The sequence below is a fragment of the Pomacea canaliculata genome, linkage group LG1 (genome assembly GCF_003073045.1).
Source record: "Pomacea canaliculata isolate SZHN2017 linkage group LG1, ASM307304v1, whole genome shotgun sequence".
Taxonomy (NCBI): Eukaryota; Metazoa; Mollusca; class Gastropoda; order Architaenioglossa; family Ampullariidae; genus Pomacea; species Pomacea canaliculata.
The window spans coordinates 41,061,974-41,079,887 of record NC_037590.1 but is presented as its reverse complement, the minus strand read 5'-3'; the positions used below and the strand labels follow the sequence as shown (position 1 = coordinate 41,079,887).

The following is a 17,914-nucleotide window of genomic DNA, read 5'->3' as shown; positions in this document are numbered from 1 at the left end:
TTACTTTTGCGGTCTGTGCTGGAGACATGAATTTTTAAAAATAGACATAAAGCCTGTAATCTGTATCTTCATAATCAAAATAATGAAATAATGAACGCTACTTAATGAGTGTGGGTATTACGTATCTTAAATTTTATTCTGAAATGAGGTTATTAGAAAAACTTAGTAAGTTTTCTCCGACTTAAGTTCCAGGGAGACAATTACATTAGCTCCTAGGTTTTTTTTCCCCTCCACGGGGTATTGGGATGATACGTGGTCAGCTTGGTAAGCAGAGGTGTCCTACATTCTTTGTTGCTGTCCACGCCTTTGGAGTATTTTGACGTTTTAAATTGTTCTTTAGTTCTGACGAAGACTACATGCTTTAACACAATCTTGGGAGCTTTTACAAAAGGGTAAACAAATAATAAAAAAAAGGGTATAACTCCAGCACCGGTAGCCAGTGTCAGCATTAATATAAAACTAAAACCATGAATCTGGAGAACACAAACAGAGAGTTGGAGGAAAAGCTGAGAGAAGCTGCCAGTTTAGGGGACATGGATTTTATGAAGAAATTAGTCAAAATGGATGTGAATATTAATTCACAGAATTCAATGAATGGTCGGTAAGAATCATAGAATGGCAAATACTCATTAGTTTGAGCACATTATTTTCGTTTATTGGTTACCAATAGCAGTGTAACTGGGACTAAGAAGAAACCATGGATTACTTTGATAAAGAATTAGTATTACGGTGCATGATATAAATCAAAAGGTTTTGGATTAATTATGAAGTTTGTACTTTCTGGTGATATCGCAAATTGTCACTAGTTTTAGGTACTCAATAACATGTATACCATCTTATATATAGCAACCGAAATGTTTTCTCATCATGTTGTAAAAGACACTTGATACATTGACTGATATTGTAGTTCTTTTTTGCCAAGGACTTAACATCAAGGGTATTGCTGAAATTAACCCATCTGCACCAGAAGGACAAGTCATTTGCATATATATATATTTTGCTTGTTCTTTTCTTACTTAAAGCTTCCATCTCAAAAGCAATATCTGTGCAATCATTATAAAGCATTCCGTTGGTTTCTGAGTTCTTTTTATTATATTTCTACATGGTTGCAAGAAATAAAATCTCAGTACCCCACATTTCATTAAGATGTTCAGTCTTCAATGCCAAAAATTGTTTGAAAACATTACATTGAAAAAGATTTGTTGCAAGCCAATTATAGTAGTGAAAAAAAAACATGTATATTGTAATCATGTATACATTACAGTACTGCTTTACACTGGGGAGCAAAGAGGGGCCATTTAGCAGTAGTACAATACCTGTTGGCTAATGGTGCTGATCCCAGGATTACAGATAATGAGGGAAAGTTTCCAGCTGAGTTGACTGCTAATCCAGATGTTCATTTGCTATTGGGTGGTAAGTAGAAAAGTGGTTAGTTTATCTGGTAGTTATTAAAAAAGCTGTTTCTTTGTTTTTTTTTTATCAGCAAACATTGGGTCACAGAAAACTTTGTAACTTCGAGTAAAGTGTAAAAAGCATTTTATAACTGAAGTCATCATTTAAATTCTAAATGTTTTGTGACTGTTTGGTAGTGAACAGTATAACAGTCAATTGTATTTATTATTTTTTTGTCAGATTTATTGTAGGAAAAAATGGTCTAAAGTAAATAATATTGGTATTGGTATTGAAGACTTATTGATATTATTTACACTTTTCAGACAACCAAGTTATAAAACTGATGTTGTATTGCTGATTTTTTTACTTCATTATCTTGTTAAAAAAAATATGGTCCTAGAGGAATGGGATATCCTAGGAAAGCCCTTATGTCAATACCAGCCTCATTCCCATTGCTGCATTTTGTTTACCATCTACAACAGGGGTAGCTAACATGGTGCCCACGGGTTCTTGGTTGCCCACATGGACCATATATGTCGCATGTTATAAAAATAACACTGTCATCATGTTCTTTGGAAAGTTTGTATCAAACAAGTAGTTCGTGGTATTACTCAATACCTTTGAAGTAGTGCTCAATGTCAAAAAGGTTGGTGATTCCTGCTTTACAGAGTAGCATCATGTTTCTCTTAAGCACTTTTTTATTCTATTTATTTTTTGATGATTAAGGGTCACGAGACATCGCCCCAGCACCGAGCACACTACCAATTACTCCCAGTTACTTGGCACATCCTCCTTTCCCTTACTCAGGCAACAGTGAGAGAGCACAGTCTGGTTCCAGTACATCGCTCGACAAGGAAAGAGTGTATTACGAGACATTCAGAATGAACAACCATATCACCTCATCACCTGATGATGGTAATTTGCTTTATTTGTGTAGATATTTTGTTCTTAGTCAAACTTAAATGCATTTTTATCACTAAAGTAAAAGACCTGTTTTAGAACATATCTATTAAATATTTTTTTTAATTAGAAAGAAATCTGATGATGCATTATGACTTTATACTTCACAAAGTATTTTTTGTGTATATATTTCCTATAAATTTGATGTCTTTTTTCTTATTAGTTAATTCTTCTGCTAAAGTTTCAAGTTTTTAACAGATTTATTTACAAATAAATATGGGAAAGCTGACAGGATTGACCTCACCTTTAGTCTAATTAGGAAATAAAAGAGAAGTGATTAAATCCAATTTACTAATTAACTTTTTTTCTTAATCCTGAAGCAGAACTAGTCCTGAAAGCTCGGTTAGCCAACTCTGACGACCATGATTTCATAGAGGTGGAGTTACCAAGAACAAATCTGAAGTATGAAGCACTGCTAAATCTTCTATGTGCTGAACTGTGTGTTGACAAACAGTTGGTCTCCCGAATCCGTAAGCTTCCAGACACTATCATCAGGAAAGATAAAGACATTGGCAGACTACAGGATTTTCAAGAGGTGGAGCTGGTTTTGACAAACAAAGCATTAAGTGCGGCATCTCGAGGATATGGAGGCATAGGTGCGAAGCCAGGCATGACTAATGAGCAAATTTTGTATTAAAATTTCTCTTTTTTTCTTGTGTCTTAATTGTAAGTTTTTGTGGAATTATTGTAACTTTCTCATATCTTCGATAACCTTTACATTGAAGGTTAACTCTGAAGTATGAAACATGCCTTTTGCGTAAAAACTTCTTGCAAGTTGAGAACTGAAAAAAAAAGGTGGTTATGATGTTTGGTTTATCATTATGGTTACAAAAATATAATCCATTTGCATGGTTCTATGGGGTGTGCATTGTGGCCCTATGCTCCTCGAGGAGTAGCAAGGAATGATGATGATGAGGTGTGCATGTGCAGATATTTTCTTTTTACAAAGGAAGAAGCCAGTGTCAAGAGAAATTGTGACCATATCTGCTCGAAAGGCTCCTTTTTGCATAATCCTTTGCTGATGCATTATCATTTCATGAATTTATATTTTCACGATTCCTTATATCTATACTGCTGATATGGCACACTACGTATTGTAAACACTGTAATGCCTGACTTTTAATACCATCAGTTTGAAGATATACAGCATCAGGTACTGAACTGTTACTACTTAAGTAAAAGAAATTATGCAGGATATACAAATTGAAACATATTGTTAAACAGGTAATATATAATTTTTTTACATTTTAAAATTTATACACAAAGGAAAATGTAACCTTCAGAACGTTGCTGTTTAGATGACTTGGTTTGTGCGAGACCAATCAAATGAACTTTTTCAGACATGAGATCATGGCTCTGATCTTGATGGCTTAAATATCTTTGGTGCATATTATTTCTCAAATAATTTTCAAGAACTTTTATAGAAACAAAAGTGCATCTATAGCATCACAGAAAAGGCAGCATTCTGATGGTATATAGACTGGCTAACTAAGGTGACCAGACGTTTCGGGGGCGAAAGCGGGACACGTGCCGATGATGGTGTCGTCACCGTCAAAAAAAGTGATTTTTAAAGACAACCGGGACATTTTATGGACTTGCCAGAAAGCCAGAAGCGGGACATTGGGCGTCCCGCCCGATATTCAGGCGGGACACGAGGTCAAAAGCGGGACTGTCCCGCCAAATTCAGGACGTCTGGTCTCCTTAGGCTAACACAACACTAGATATATGTAAGTACATTTAAAAAGAGGTCCACAACCTTGAAAACATCAGGGTGGAGTTGAGAAACCTCATTCTGTCATTTCGTCAAGATGGTATAAGGAAGCCATTGCTGCTTTACAACTGTGTGTAAGATGAAAGATTGAAATTTAACTGATAGCAACAGCTTAGGCATTGTTCATGATGTGCATGGCATGAAAGACAAATGCAGGAAGGTCTAGTGACGTCACTTCTTCAACATCTTTTCTCCAGCATATGCTCTTTACTTTTTCAGAATAAATTTTGGACGTGGATAGCTCCTACATTTACTGTTCTTTCTGGGACATTTCCTAATTTGAGTTGTACGAGAGCAATATTAGCTAGATTTTCAGTTGATTTGTTTAGAACTCCTTTATCAGAAACAGTTGCAGCACAAGGTCAGTTATTCTAGGGCTGGTAGCATCTTTAGCCACTTAATGTACGTCAATGGGTCAAGCAGGATAAGGCACTCAAACTATTCTTACTAACTTAAAATCCTATTTTTAATGCTCTTGCCCCAACACACCTTTAGTAACCTTAACACACACAAAAGTTAACACCAGTTTTATTTCATCCAAAATGTTTACAATGCAATAACACTTCCCAATTTGGTCATGTAATATAAAAACAGACATGAACATCACTACATGGTAACCACGTTACCATCAGCAATCATACACTGCATTGCTGGTAACTGTATGATTGAGATACAGAAGCAATAGCTCAGTACGGTGTCCAGTAAATAATTCACGGCAAAACATTTACAAATATGTAACAACATTTACATAAAACCTTACTGCTTTTTTGTTGCTTTCCTTTTTATTATCTTTTTCATTTTTTCTTGTCTCTTAGCCCCTTTATTCTCATAGTTTTTCCTTTTTTTCTGAGATTCCTTTCCCCACTTCCACGCCCTTCTTCCAGCATGTTTCTTCTGATGATTAGAATACAAAGGCACTTTGGTAGTCTCATCCAACAACTCCACATAACCCGACGGGTATGCCTTGACCAAAGCCCCTTGTACTGTGGTCACTTCTTCTGCTTCTACGAGCTCTTTTTGTTCTGCCTGCTCTTCAAGTGTCACATCATTGGGGGAGTCTGAAAAAGAAATAAGAATTCACATTTCAACGGGTTTTTTTTTACTATAAACTCTTTTGATCCAGTTAAGAAAGAACATACCAGAAACTGAAAGTGATGCAAAAAAAAAAAAAAAAACTAAAAAAAAAAAAAAAAACCAACCATTATAACAATGCAGATGAGCACCTACCTAGTGAAAGATAAATAGGTATCGCCAGTGAATCTCGTGTCTTGATATGCATGCTGCGCACATTACTAACTCCACCTGGCAGGACTGCAGCCAGTTGTTCAGCTGAAGCCAGGATATTCTGTGTTATTTCTTCTGCAGACATTCCTCTGTTTGCCACAGTTGCCGTTCTGACAATAAATAATGACCATAAAGCAATTTAAAACTGAATAATTTAATGCTTTACTAACTCTAATAATAATCACATTTGCAGTTATGACGACCACTATTCAATGTTGTAAACTACTTATCCCTCTACCCCACAATATCTCCTCTTGAAGCCTTATTTTTAACAAATGTTGGTTTAATAACAATAATAATTGCAAGATTTAATTAATGTGCAAAAATGTTTACCCAGCAGATCCACGTCCATGCAAAAGGCACCTGCTATTGCTGATGGCTGAATCAAATTCAGCCTTTAAATCATTTGCATCCAACCGTACTTGAACTGGTTGCCTTAAAAACAGTATCCATATAATTACAAAGAACACCATGCCAAAAAACAATATGCTTTACAAACATGGGCACCACAAAAAAAGTCCATACCTATAAAAGAGTTTAAATGAAGATCTTCAACTACCTGTTACCCTGCTCAACAGTGGTGTGAGATAGCAAACTTGCATGTATTAATTCAATATCAGGATAATCAATTCATTAGAAGTGGAATCAAAATCGAATACAAATATGGGGTAAGCATAAACCTGAAATCATCATAAACAATGTGATAAGAACAATATAGGGCCTTCTATGGGAAGGGGTAGATGGCCAGAAAAAAAAATGTCAAGCATCAAAATCAGAATAGTGAATGAGTTGCATAATTCTGAGCTCAGTAATGACCAACTCTATACAAATTCTTTTCACGAAAACAATACTACACATCTTCATTTAACAATATGGTATTGCTGTCTCAGTGGAGATAGTTACACCATGTTTAGTCATTATCTGACAGGGATAACTTCAATCATCACTGACAGTAAACACCATGTTGAACAGCCCGCCAGTATATATATTATATATACAGTATTGGGTACAACTGAGTTAACTATATTAGTCTGGCCCTCTAAAACCATCCCAATTTCTCATGCGGCCCCTTGAGAAAATTAACTGCCCACCCCTGTCTTAGAGCAATCGCAAAAAAAGTTGATTAACTGTGTAACTGGGACAGTTCGGGCCCTGTTTGAGACAGTTTTGGCTTACTAAATACTAGTCAGCATTCACATTTACTTCAAATTAAATAAACAAATGTACCTCATTAGAGCCACAAAGCTCTCGTTCAGCCATAAGAACAGCACAACAGGAAAGCCGACGTCGTAAGGGAAACATGCAACTGTTTGTAATTTATGAAAGTTATCTGTCAGTTCAATTTAATGAATATGATTTCAAATGCATGTGATTGTTCCGATCAAAATATTCACAGCTGACTCTCCATAGCTATCTAGCCCGTAAATACACTGAAGAACACAAGACCATGTTTCGATGGTACCAATTGGTTGACCTTTGACCTTGCCCCATATGCAAATGAGCCAACCTAGTTCCATATACATTTCAACTCTGTAGTTAAAGAATTCGTTCTATAAGTACACAACTGAAATGTATAGCTATAATGCATTCTGTAGCTAAAGAATGGAATTGTGTATATATATAATGAATCTGGATTGGGAGAGGATAAGGCAAAAGACATGCACCACCCTCAAGTTGAGTCTGAGGTAACTGGAGATTTTAATATCCTTTACAGCCTTAACACAGGACTACCAGTAGCTTTAACCCCCCCTCCCCCAAAAAAGATTTATTGACACTCTCCCTCTCAATCAAAGCATTTTAGAACTTCGTAAACTGCATCGGTTGTATTTTCTCATCAGCTTTAGAATATCTGACAGAGATAACTCTTTTCATCACTGGCAGCTTCATTTTATCTTGAATTATGTTCTACTAATCCGAATCATGAAATGTTTAAAAGAACTCTTATTGTATGCAAAGTAACTTCTGAAGCTAAATGCTAGATTACTTTGTTTGCTCTATAATACAGACTATTTTCCATGCACCAAAAGAAGATTACTATTGAGAAAACCAAAATTTTCTCTTATTATAAGTGTTTATTAAGACTTTTAAAAGCTGTTAGTAGTTTAAATCCAACAGACCACTTAAAGAAGGAAAGACCTATTTTTTTCCGACACTTCAGTGTTAGGTGATCTCTTCGGAAGCTCCTGTCTTAAAATCCTTCTCTCATTCTTACCTTTTCCATAGCCTCTGCTTTCTACATAGGTTTAAAACAAAGTTTGAATGCTACTGAAAACTGTCCTCAGATTTATTTAGTTCTGTACTTGCAAAGCAATGTTTATTTAAGAAAGATCTTTAACAGTCTTTTAAAACTTAGCGGTGCACAGCACTCTACTGTTATGTACCTTTTCCTTCCATAAAATGCCTTTCCCAAGTAGGGTGGCAGTAGACGAATAATTCGTGCATCAGCAAGAAAAAGGTCGTACATGTTGGCAAGATTTCTCTTTGCTTCAAAACTTTTATATTCCAGCTTCAAGGCTTTTAATGGAACTATCTGAAAAAAGAAAAAAAAAGACCCACTTAACCTATTAATGGCAAAATTTCATCTACGAATATATGCTAGTAAATTGTTGATGTTTCCAAGTCAATATCAGTTACAAAAAGAAAAAAAAATCCTTACATTTGTAAATTGACAAATCTATATCATTTTTGTTGTATAAAGTCTGAAATTCAAGTTTGCAACATCTCATATATACTAAGTAAAACAATTTAAAGATAAAAATCTGATTAAAACACTTAGTGGGGAATAAATATTATACCGCAGACACATTGATGTCCCTGGATTTAAGAAAGTCCTTAAAGTGCTGCACTGTTTTTTCATATTCTCGATCTCTGCGTTCAAGGTCCTTCACAAACAAGCACACTTCTCTGTTCGGATTGTTAAGCCCATGGGGTAGTTTTCTGCAAGATACAAGTCCACAATCACAAAAAAGGCACTTTATATTAAAACTACCAACAATTGGTGACAATAAATAAATTAGATATTTGACTGTTGCATTTAAAAAGTGTCAATGACAGTTATTCTAATCCTGACCCCTACTTTAAGCACTACTTCATCAATCTGACAGCAAAGTTTTGTTTGCAAACTTACAACTTCAATGTGGTGCTGTGTCTTTTTGGAATCTTCTTCACACAAAATACCAAAAAAATAGGATCATATTCCTCAAGTAAAGTTTTTTCCTTTTTAATCACTTGAAGTAAAGCATCCACTCCTTTCTGAACCTGTTGAAATATAAGCAGATTGTTATTACTGATACATAAGAAAATGGCTTAGGTATAGGAACAGATTTTTAAAAAGTGCCAAACAGTAAAGTCATCAAATCCATGTGACATACTGCTTTTTGTTGTAAGAATTTTGCTACATACAAGTTTAAACTGATTCTGATCCCACTATAAATATATATTGTTAAAGTGTTATACTCCTACCAAGATCTTTTGATCAAGATCTATTTCTTTAACTACGAAATTACTGATTGAAAACTTATTAGCAATCGTTTTAGCTCAGCCCTAAAAGTGTACGATACTTTTTTTCCCACAAAAATGTTCAGCAATGACACCATGATGTCCAAACTTTCTAGCCTAGTAGTGATATACGTATAGCACGAACTATTTTTGTTTTACATGAGGAGTAGAAAGCGTCATTATTTAACAAGTAGTAAATAGGATTAAATGTACTCCTAAATGTAAAAAAAAAAAAAAAGTTGTGAAACTAACAATGGGAATTTAACAGCCTGTTATTGATCTCAGTTTATCTCAACTCTATCCGTGGTCTTTCTTGAAAATGATTGTCAGATAATCCACTTGAGAGGCAGAAGCAAAGTTTTAACTGTACACTCATAATGTAATGGTAAAACCTAGTAATCATATTTCCAGATTCTGAGACTGTCTTCATTAAAACCAACCATGTACCGACGACTGGAGTGCACCTTTCCAGTTAAACACCGCATACACGTATTTTAAAAAGTTGTAAAATAATTTTTCGTCTTAAGTATGCAACAGAATGAGATATAAACGCTTAAATATAAGTGCACCTGATCAGCAGACAAAATAGGTTGCGCCATGCTAGAAAGAGAAGTCGCACGCGAAGTAACTCTTCGGCAGAGTAACACGTGTGACGGTCGGAAGTGCGGACTTAAAATGTATAATAACATAATGTAAACAAAAAAGTCAAAATATTTGAAATAAAATATTTATTGTTTGACGTTTATATGTTAATCTGAAATAAATAATAGGTAGAGGGGCTAAATTACTTGTTTTGAAAACTGTTTATGCGAGTCTGTTGTTAGAGACAAACATGGCAGCCGACTGATTTCATTGTTTTCTCTAAGCCACGTCGGCATGCTTAATTTTATTACTTTTGCTTTCTCGTTTACTGATGATTTTAAAAATCCACCCACATGAGTCTACCTGTAGAAGAAGACGACATTAGAATGTTTTCTTCATCGTATCCACCTTCAGTCAATGACTGGATGAAGGCAATTCGACGTCCCACCCCTTACAGAGTTGGCAACGCCCGAGTGCATCTAAAGCCAAGAGTGGTTTTTTATGCAGTTATGTTTTCAACCGCTGTCCTTGTTTTACTGATAATGTTTATACCACGGCAGTCACACCAGCCATGTATACAAAAAGAGATTGAGTATAATACAACATACCCCTTGACCAATCCATTCAACATTTTACATGGAACCGTGTATAAAATTGGACTTGTCACAGACTTGGACACCAATTCGAAAAGCGAGAAACCTGACACATGGTTCAGTTACTACCGCACTGGAAATTTCACCCTATCTCATGATCGAATCTCAGCAGGCGTCATTCTTGGTCAACCGATGATTTTCACATCAACGCTTGGACAGGGTGGAAGGGGAATGGAACTGTCAGAACTAGTTGTGTTTAATGGAAAATTATATACTGTTGATGACAGAACAGGAATTATTTATCATATAGTGGGTAATAAAGTTATTCCATGGGTTGTGCTACCTGATGGTAATGGTGAAAACAATAAAGGTAATTTTAATTGTTATTTGTTTTAGAAAGTACATCTGAAAAGTAATTGCATTCAGTTGTTTGCTGATAGTAATAAGTTTATATAAGAATGTGCATGATGACATCATTTAGGTTTCATATTATGTAGGAAGAGATGGTGCATCAGTGTTTAAATGAATACAACACATGAAACAGTGTTATAGGGAGATTATTATTCAACAAACTGCTAAAATATCTTGTCATTTAATATGTAAAAATGTATTACCTTTTTACATATGCATTTGCTTTCTGAGCCATGGTAAAAGCATTTTAATTCTTTAGGCTTGAAGATAAATGTAAATGCTATGTGGGAATGACAGATGTGTTGTAATATAACTCTTTCAGTACTATTTCATTGGTTCAAAAATTGCTCTATCAAGTCTGGCTTTTTGATCTTTAAACCACATTTGTCATTCATTATTTGATTTATTTGCTTGTTTATTTTTTTCTATGCTTAGTTAAACAATTCTTGCTGTTAGTTCTCTATTACTTTGTCTTTATTATGATCACTGTAAAATTATTTCATGTCTTGTTTTATTTAGGCTTTAAGTGCGAATGGGCATCAGTGAAAGGCCGTCGTCTGTATGTTGGTGGACTAGGTAAGGTTTGGACAACTGGTACAGGGGAAGTTGTAAACCATGATCCACAGTGGGTGAAGTCTATAGGTCCCCTGGGTGACGTACAACACCTGGACTGGCGCCAGCAATACAACGCACTTAGAGAGGCCACTGGAATTAAGGATCCAGGTTTGTCTATGTTTCTGCTTGTAATTTTTATCTCATTTTCAGATATTGTTATGTTTTAGCTTGGCTGCTCATCTCATTCTCTTGACTTACAAATCTGAACATGCCACCACTTCTCAACACTCTTTACAGGTAATAATTGGTTAAGAACTGGCTATAAGCTCTCAACAACAGAGTTTGTACTGGGATTTTCCTTACATTTTTTTCCGATATTTTGTCTGTCCCAGTTTTAATCAAATTTCTACTCCTAAACTGACGCTTGCATTCTATCCAGCCCACCTACAAAAACCCATATAGACATCGTTTGTTCTCCTTCTGTCCTTCTAGACCAGTGGTTCTTAACCTTGTTTAAGGTACCAAACCCAAGTTTCATATGCACATTCACTGAACCCTTCTTTAGTGTCATCACGAATTGCGGGTGTGTCTTGACCTCCGTGGCGGAGGGTCCGCCGAACCCCTTAGACCGATTCACCAAACCCCTAGGGTTCGATAGAATCCCGGTTAAAAACCACTGTTCTAGACAGTGAAATTCTCTTCCATACCACATTTGCTATTCTCAATTAAAGGCAGTATTCAAATGCCCACTGAAGATACATTTGTTTAAAAATACTATGCTTGTTTTTGTCATTTTGCAAACATTATGCATCAATGCTATTCATTTTCTTATTTTGTTTGATGAGTCAATCATGTTCTTTTATAGTATATTTCTTGCTTTAATGTTCATTACCTGTGTATTCTATATCTATATCCTGTGCCTAGTGGCTGAGTAAGTTTTGTGTATCATAGCATATCATTGTTAGCTGGTGTTTTTAAAGCTATTCTTTATTATTGATGGTCAGGGTAGAGTACAACTTGGTTTGGTTGTGATAAAACAGCTCAATTAAATTAAAGTTTGGTGTTCTAGAAAAATAAAAAAAAGGGATGAACGTTATAGCAGTGCTATTACAGCATCAGTAATGGTTTTAGTTTACAAATTCACACCACTATCCATATATGATGGATAGTGGTGGAAAAGCTAGATGGTCAGCAAAGTAGGTACAGAGTCTTTTCAGCTTTATGTTCTGTCCTCGAGAATTAGGTCTTCATTGAATTACTTTGTCTGTAAATTCAGTCTAATCTAAGAAGCTGTAACATCTGTTTTATTCTTAAAATAGGTTTATTTATTGTTTATTGTAAATTTTATTTTATTAAAACATCTTCCTCCATGCACTTCATATGGTTAGATATAAAATAACCAAGCCTTTCTTAATCATTTTATGTTTCAGGGTACATTATTCATGAAGCTGGAGTTTGGAGTGAAGTGCACCAGAAGTGGTTTTTCTTGCCACGTCGTGCTAGTAAAGAAAAGTATGATGAGACAGCCGATGAGAGGAGAGCTACTAACCTGATGTTTATTGCAGATGAATTCTTCCAAAACATTAATGTAAAATCTATAGGGCAAGTGAACCCTACACATGGCTTCTCGTCCTTTAAGTTTGTGCCAGGCACTGAGGATACAGTGATTCTTGCACTGAAGAGTGAGGAAGATCAAGGAAAAATAGCATCATACATCCTTGCATTTGATATAAAGGGCAATCTGATAATGCCTGAACAGAAGATTGGAGATGTCAAATATGAGGGTATAGAATTTGTATGAGTCTTAGATTTTGACTTTTGTCATGTGTGTTTGTGTACACGTGTGTGCATAGTATGCATATACATATGTAATGTGTGCATACATCTGTGTAAATGGCTACGCTCTTTTTCACACCTGTTGCGAGGAAATGTGATTTCTAGATTGGGGATTTTGTGCTTAAGTGGATTTTATTCAGTCTGACAATTATTGCACAAGTGAAATGAGAGTACTTAAGACATGTTTTGAATGTGTTCAATCATTCTGTTTTTCCCTTGTCTGCTCATGTATGAGTGTTTATTTGGTCACTACATATTACCAAGAAGAGTACATAGCTATAACTGTTACTTAAAGAGTATATTTTGTGATACTCCCATATATTTGAATGCATGGTCCATCTTGTTTTCATGTCTACTTTAGTTCTAAAATTTTATGATCTGCTTAATACACTAGGTATATACAGGGAAAACAAACTGTTCTATATGTTGATTGAAAAAAACATTTATTTTTTATTTCTGTTGGAAACAGCCAATAATTTTATAGGTGGTGCAAACATTGCTAAAGATGTGCCACAATATTTACACAAGGGGGCATTGATAATGTAGGTGGCACCAACAGTAAAAACTTTCACAGTAGTTATTGTTCTGAGCAAAACCATGTTGGTTTTTGTGACTTGCTTATTTTGGCTATGTACGTAAAGAATGCATTAAGGAGAGCCTTTTTTGTGTAGTCGCATGTATTGTTGCCTCATAGAATCACCATAGGTGGCAAGCAAAGGTAAAGATAAATCATTTCATGCTACGTTTCCTAATCAAATCAGCAAATAGACACAGCATGTATATTCTGCCCTTTAAGGGCATTATTTACCTACAATTCATTAAAAGATGCACACTCTTAGAAGGATTAGAACCATTTTTATATATGAGGGCATAATACTTTACTCACGGCTGCAGATTTATAACTACAACATACAGTGAATTTAGATTGTCTTTAACTCAGGTGTTTGCTACACTGTGTGACAACTGACACAACAGAGAAAGATTACCCTTCAGGGGAAGGACTTAGACTTCCTTCAAAGTGGTTTAGATTGCATTGCTTTGCAGCAGTCAGTTATTTGATCTTCAAAGAAATAAAACAGATGGCTTTTGGCCTTTAGACCAAATGCATCATTTTGTCCAACTCTGAAACAGAATGACACAGTTGAAGGTATGCTTTGGCAAATGACAAGAAATTGTTTCTACCCAGCCAGTTGTTTAAGTGTGTAATCTTTTAGGGAACCTAAAAGGCTACAGGAGTGAGCTGGGCTCTGCATACCACATGCTTTTCCCTAGACAAGGTGAACTACTTTTGTTTTACTACTTCTAAAGATATTAACTATTGAAATTTGATCCCTTGATCCTCCTCTTCTATTTTTTTTTCATTTTAATTCCTCATTTTGGAAAAAGTGCAAAACAGTGGAGTCTAAATTATTGGTTGCTGTCTCGTCGCTTCTATATATCAAAGGGTCTGCTAGTGAGAATATATGGCAATGTTCATAAAGTTCGGGAACAGTTGTAATCCATTTCTCTGCCTTACATGGTTAGCTGTCCAAATTGTTGCTTTTTTTCTCCTCATTGATCCATGTTTAGTATGTTTGAAGTGTTCGTTGTTAAGTTCACTTTCAGTGGAGCAGTTGCTTTATACATTGCTGTTCAATACTTTTTTCATTGTATAAATATGAAAATCATGTTCACTTAAACATTCCTCAAGGTTACAAATGATATAGTTTGTACATCTTTGTAGCAATTCTGTTTCATTCAGAAAACAGATAAGGTTACAAAAAATAGTGATTTAAAAATATTTTGCTTTCTTGAGGACAGCCTCAACTAGTTACATTGCTAACCTTGGCTCCTGCCATGTTAGGCAGGGCAAATGTTCCCACAAGTTATTCCAGCATGATTGATACTTTCTCTCAATGTCACATCCTTTCTGTCTTCCCCCAAAATTGTATTGGACAGCTGGTAGGGAGATAATTAGTTGTGACTGTACTATATTTCTGGGAAAAATCAGTCAGTATGGAATGTAACTTGAATATACAAAACTCTTAAGAGCATGTGTGCATACATTGTGCATGCCCACTTATACCCATATTTGGCAGCATGTCTACAATAGCAGAAGTTTACAATGACATTTTATTTTTCATTAGAGCTGTAAGTAATGCATAGTTTTGGCAGTCATAATCATATAACCTGGGGTTTTCAGTATGAATTACTGCATTCTAAAATATATATACACAAAGGTAAAAAAAAGTGTTCTCAGAGGCAGTTAATATAGATTTGTAGATAGTTGTGAACAGACATGCAGTAAAAAAGGCGATTTGTTTAAGATACATGTGTTGTAAGGTCTATCAAAATCTAAGCAGTTAGCGTCCTTCTTGCTTCAATTGCATAATAATTAAGGTAAAAGGTAAAGGTCAACCCTTAGCCCTTGCATGGGGGATGTTTCAGCACCAGACAGGTATCGAACTGGTGTGCCTTTTGACTTGGCTTTAACCACAGAACTATTCACTTCACGGACGATAACTGAATCATGTCTTTCAGATAATTATATGTTTTTCATACTCTTTAAGAAACTCATGTCAGATGGACTACACATTAAAACAACCACAAGTTACCCTTGACTCCTTTTGTCATGGAAAAGGGAATAAAAACCATTTTTACCAGAAAACCTGCGGGGTTAGCTTTTGCTCATTGCTTGATGAGCATGCTCATTGCATGTTACCCTCCAAGATCTTCAGTGCCAATAATTGTGAATTGAGAGTAGTTCTCATTTCCAAACACTTGAGGCATAAAGTTTCTAGCTTTATTCCTGTTTTTTATATATCACAGGTGGAACAGGATTCATGCCCAAAGATGAAAATTTTAACGTCATGCATTTTTAGACATTGTGTATGTAAATGGACAAGGACTTTTATGGGTGGAGAGAGTGGGGTTGAGGGGTTAATAAAGGTGTAGTGGGGTGCAGTTTGCATTTCTAATAACTGGCTGCAGCTCAGTTTATTATTTTCCCTAAATCCCTTCCACCCTTCCTGATACATGCCTACAAACCTTATCTTGTTCAGAAGGGGGTCAAATTCATGATATGTTTGTCCACAGATCAGCCTAACTTAAACGTGTGGTCTTTACTCTCCCAGTGGTTGTAGCCTTTACAGTATTAACTTATCCATGTACAATCTAGATAACCCTGTTTTTGAACTCTTTCTGTGCAAGTAGATATGTTGTAGTTGTCTGGAGTGTGGAAGGGGAAAAAAGTGCCAGGATTTATTAAGGAAATATTATCTTGTACTGAACTTGACCCAGTCCTTAAAAAAAGGCAGTTTACTAGATTAATTTTCAATGTATTATGCAGAACTATGTTCACTGCTGAAATGCTTATAAGCTCATCGTATTGCATAAATTTTTGAAGTGCCTAAGTACAAGTAACCTCACCAAGCCCCATCTCTTAGGTCATTTGTTTCGTTTTCAGCTCATTCTGTCACAAGAGTTTTAATATTTAGGGGTTTCACTTAGGGGTTTTCATATCAATCTCCACTCTCCAGGTCTATGTTTCTCAGAATTTTGTCTATAAGACAGGGATTATTAGCTGTCATTGATACACATATGTATTATGATCACAGATCTACTTAAGATAAATTTTCCTATAAAGGTGTGCATATTTAAGACACCCCCTCCTTACAAAACAAACAAACAAAAAAAAAAAAAGGAAAAATCAAACTTGCACATTCTCTTTGGGGTTAACAGTTATGGCATTACACAGATTTAACTTAGCATAATTTCACACAAATATACATTCTAAAAACAAAAATTCTTTAACCAGACACTTCCACAATTCTCTTCCATTATCACATTATGGTAATTAATATGTTTACATTTTAATATAATAGTATTAGTCTGCATCTTTTGTTATGTAGGCTAAGTGAATAGGGTGGGTAGGGGTAAATTTGCTTTGTGTAAAAAGTATGTATGCAGAAGTCTGCTCAAGTTCAGCAAGAACTGAGAAAAGAAATAGGTTTGTATACACATTTATTTTAGTAAGCAGGACTGCTTAGCTAAAATATTGTGAAATTATACTAAGATAGGTCTTTTGATTGCATGTGATACAACCAAATAGCAATAAATCAAGAGAATTCATTACCAATCACAAATTAAAGAAACCTGATTTTGTTTTAAAGTTTGGAGACATTTTAATTCTGTTGCATTATACAAGAGGCTGGTGATAAAAAAGAATGTGATATTATGTCTGTTACAGTACTTTAGACATGACTGCATGTTCATAAAATCATCAACATAGCATGGCCATATATTTATGTATATGCATACATATGCTCCAGCTACACATTCAAATTACTAGCCTTAGAACTTTTTGCAATCTAGATTTTCTATTAATATCCTATCACCTGAAAGACAAAAGCTTGTTTTATTTTTCTACCCCTTTCCATTTTCATTGCTATTAAAAGGTGCTGCAACCTGAAGTGCAAGATTCTTAAATGCACAGGTCATGTGCAACAGCTTTAGGAATCTTTTCTAAATTACAAGGATTTATGCAGGAAAATCACTGAGCATCTGCTTCACTTTTATTGATGCTTTAAGTTGATGTAGATAACAGTTGATACATAAACTCAAGCATGACTTACATAATATATTTATGTACTAATTGGGCAAGCATTTTTTGTCATCAGCAATTACTCTGCTGTGCATTCAAGTTGTTTTGTTAGCAGGCTGCAAGAATGTGTACATAAGTGTATTAAAAGAATTGGATTTGCTGATTGGCTGATTCATTTACAGTTGGTTTCTGAAGAAACCTGGTTGACAGTCCTTTCTTTGCAAACATTATTAAATGGTAAAATTTAATCTGTTCAGTTGTAAAATCTCACCCTCTTCCTCTTCTAAAGAGCTTGCTCTTTTCAAATGAATGATAAAGTTACTGCCGCTAAACAGTTTGGTTTTTTTTTTGCATGTGAGGAGATTCTAGTTTGGATTGGATAGGATGATTTAAATCAATAATTTGGATACATACAAACCACTTTGCAATGCGCATTTTTTGTATTTTTTT

The 17,914-nt window shown here is 35.2% G+C and overlaps 3 protein-coding genes and 1 non-coding gene across 5 annotated transcripts; 2 read left to right on the top strand and 2 right to left on the bottom strand.

Moving 5' to 3' along the window:
• Window positions 1-116: 116 nt before the first annotated feature.
• LOC112565431 (ankyrin repeat domain-containing protein 40-like) lies at window positions 117-4,367 on the top strand. Of its 2 annotated transcripts, none has more exons than XM_025240991.1 (4): window positions 117-601; window positions 1,265-1,413; window positions 2,119-2,307; window positions 2,676-4,367. In XM_025240991.1, the coding sequence occupies exons 1-4, from the start codon at window positions 468-470 to the stop codon at window positions 2,987-2,989; spliced, it is 786 nt and encodes a 261-aa protein (XP_025096776.1). In that variant the 5' UTR covers window positions 117-467; the 3' UTR covers window positions 2,990-4,367. The 2 variants fall into 2 exon arrangements, with proteins under 2 accessions (XP_025096776.1, XP_025096722.1); XM_025240937.1 differs by having other exon boundaries at window positions 2,673-4,367.
• A 268-nt stretch (window positions 4,368-4,635) lies between these two features.
• On the bottom strand, window positions 4,636-9,563 carry LOC112565363 (ribosomal L1 domain-containing protein 1-like). The gene is made up of 7 exons (XM_025240814.1): window positions 9,475-9,563; window positions 8,535-8,665; window positions 8,203-8,344; window positions 7,789-7,937; window positions 5,741-5,842; window positions 5,351-5,517; window positions 4,636-5,181 (listed from the first exon to the last, which is right to left on the bottom strand). Exons 1-7 carry the CDS (start codon window positions 9,502-9,504, stop codon window positions 4,880-4,882), a joined length of 1,023 nt encoding a protein of 340 aa, XP_025096599.1. The 5' UTR covers window positions 9,505-9,563; the 3' UTR covers window positions 4,636-4,879.
• LOC112553887 lies at window positions 6,287-6,362 on the bottom strand. Its single transcript, XR_003097140.1, has one exon. It is a non-coding gene; the product is annotated as a small nucleolar RNA R38 (small nucleolar RNA).
• Window positions 9,564-9,732: 169 nt separating the features above from the next.
• Window positions 9,733-17,798, top strand: LOC112556813 (soluble calcium-activated nucleotidase 1-like). Its single transcript, XM_025226182.1, has 3 exons — window positions 9,733-10,450; window positions 11,011-11,214; window positions 12,477-17,798. The coding sequence occupies exons 1-3, from the start codon at window positions 9,841-9,843 to the stop codon at window positions 12,845-12,847; spliced, it is 1,185 nt and encodes a 394-aa protein (XP_025081967.1). The 5' UTR covers window positions 9,733-9,840; the 3' UTR covers window positions 12,848-17,798.
• Window positions 17,799-17,914: the final 116 nt, after the last annotated feature.

Excerpts from the sequence above, each read along its gene's own strand:
- LOC112565431 (XM_025240937.1), top strand. The coding sequence starts at position 468 with ATGAATCTGGAGAACACAAACAGAGAGTTGGAGGAAAAGCTGAGAGAA. Across the intron at positions 602-1,264 it reads CAGAATTCAATGAATGGTCG|TACTGCTTTACACTGGGGAG; the intron begins GTAAGAATCATA and ends TATACATTACAG. Across the intron at positions 1,414-2,118 it reads TGTTCATTTGCTATTGGGTG|GGTCACGAGACATCGCCCCA; the intron begins GTAAGTAGAAAA and ends TTGATGATTAAG.
- LOC112565363 (XM_025240814.1), bottom strand. The coding sequence starts at position 9,504 with ATGGCGCAACCTATTTTGTCTGCTGATCAG. Across the intron at positions 8,666-9,474 it reads CTATTTTGTCTGCTGATCAG|GTTCAGAAAGGAGTGGATGC; the intron begins GTGCACTTATAT and ends ATATTTCAACAG. Across the intron at positions 8,345-8,534 it reads CACAGCACCACATTGAAGTT|AAAACTACCCCATGGGCTTA; the intron begins GTAAGTTTGCAA and ends TGTATCTTGCAG.
- LOC112556813 (XM_025226182.1), top strand. The coding sequence starts at position 9,841 with ATGAGTCTACCTGTAGAAGAAGACGACATTAGAATGTTTTCTTCATCG. Across the intron at positions 10,451-11,010 it reads TAATGGTGAAAACAATAAAG|GCTTTAAGTGCGAATGGGCA; the intron begins GTAATTTTAATT and ends TGTTTTATTTAG. Across the intron at positions 11,215-12,476 it reads CACTGGAATTAAGGATCCAG|GGTACATTATTCATGAAGCT; the intron begins GTTTGTCTATGT and ends TTTATGTTTCAG.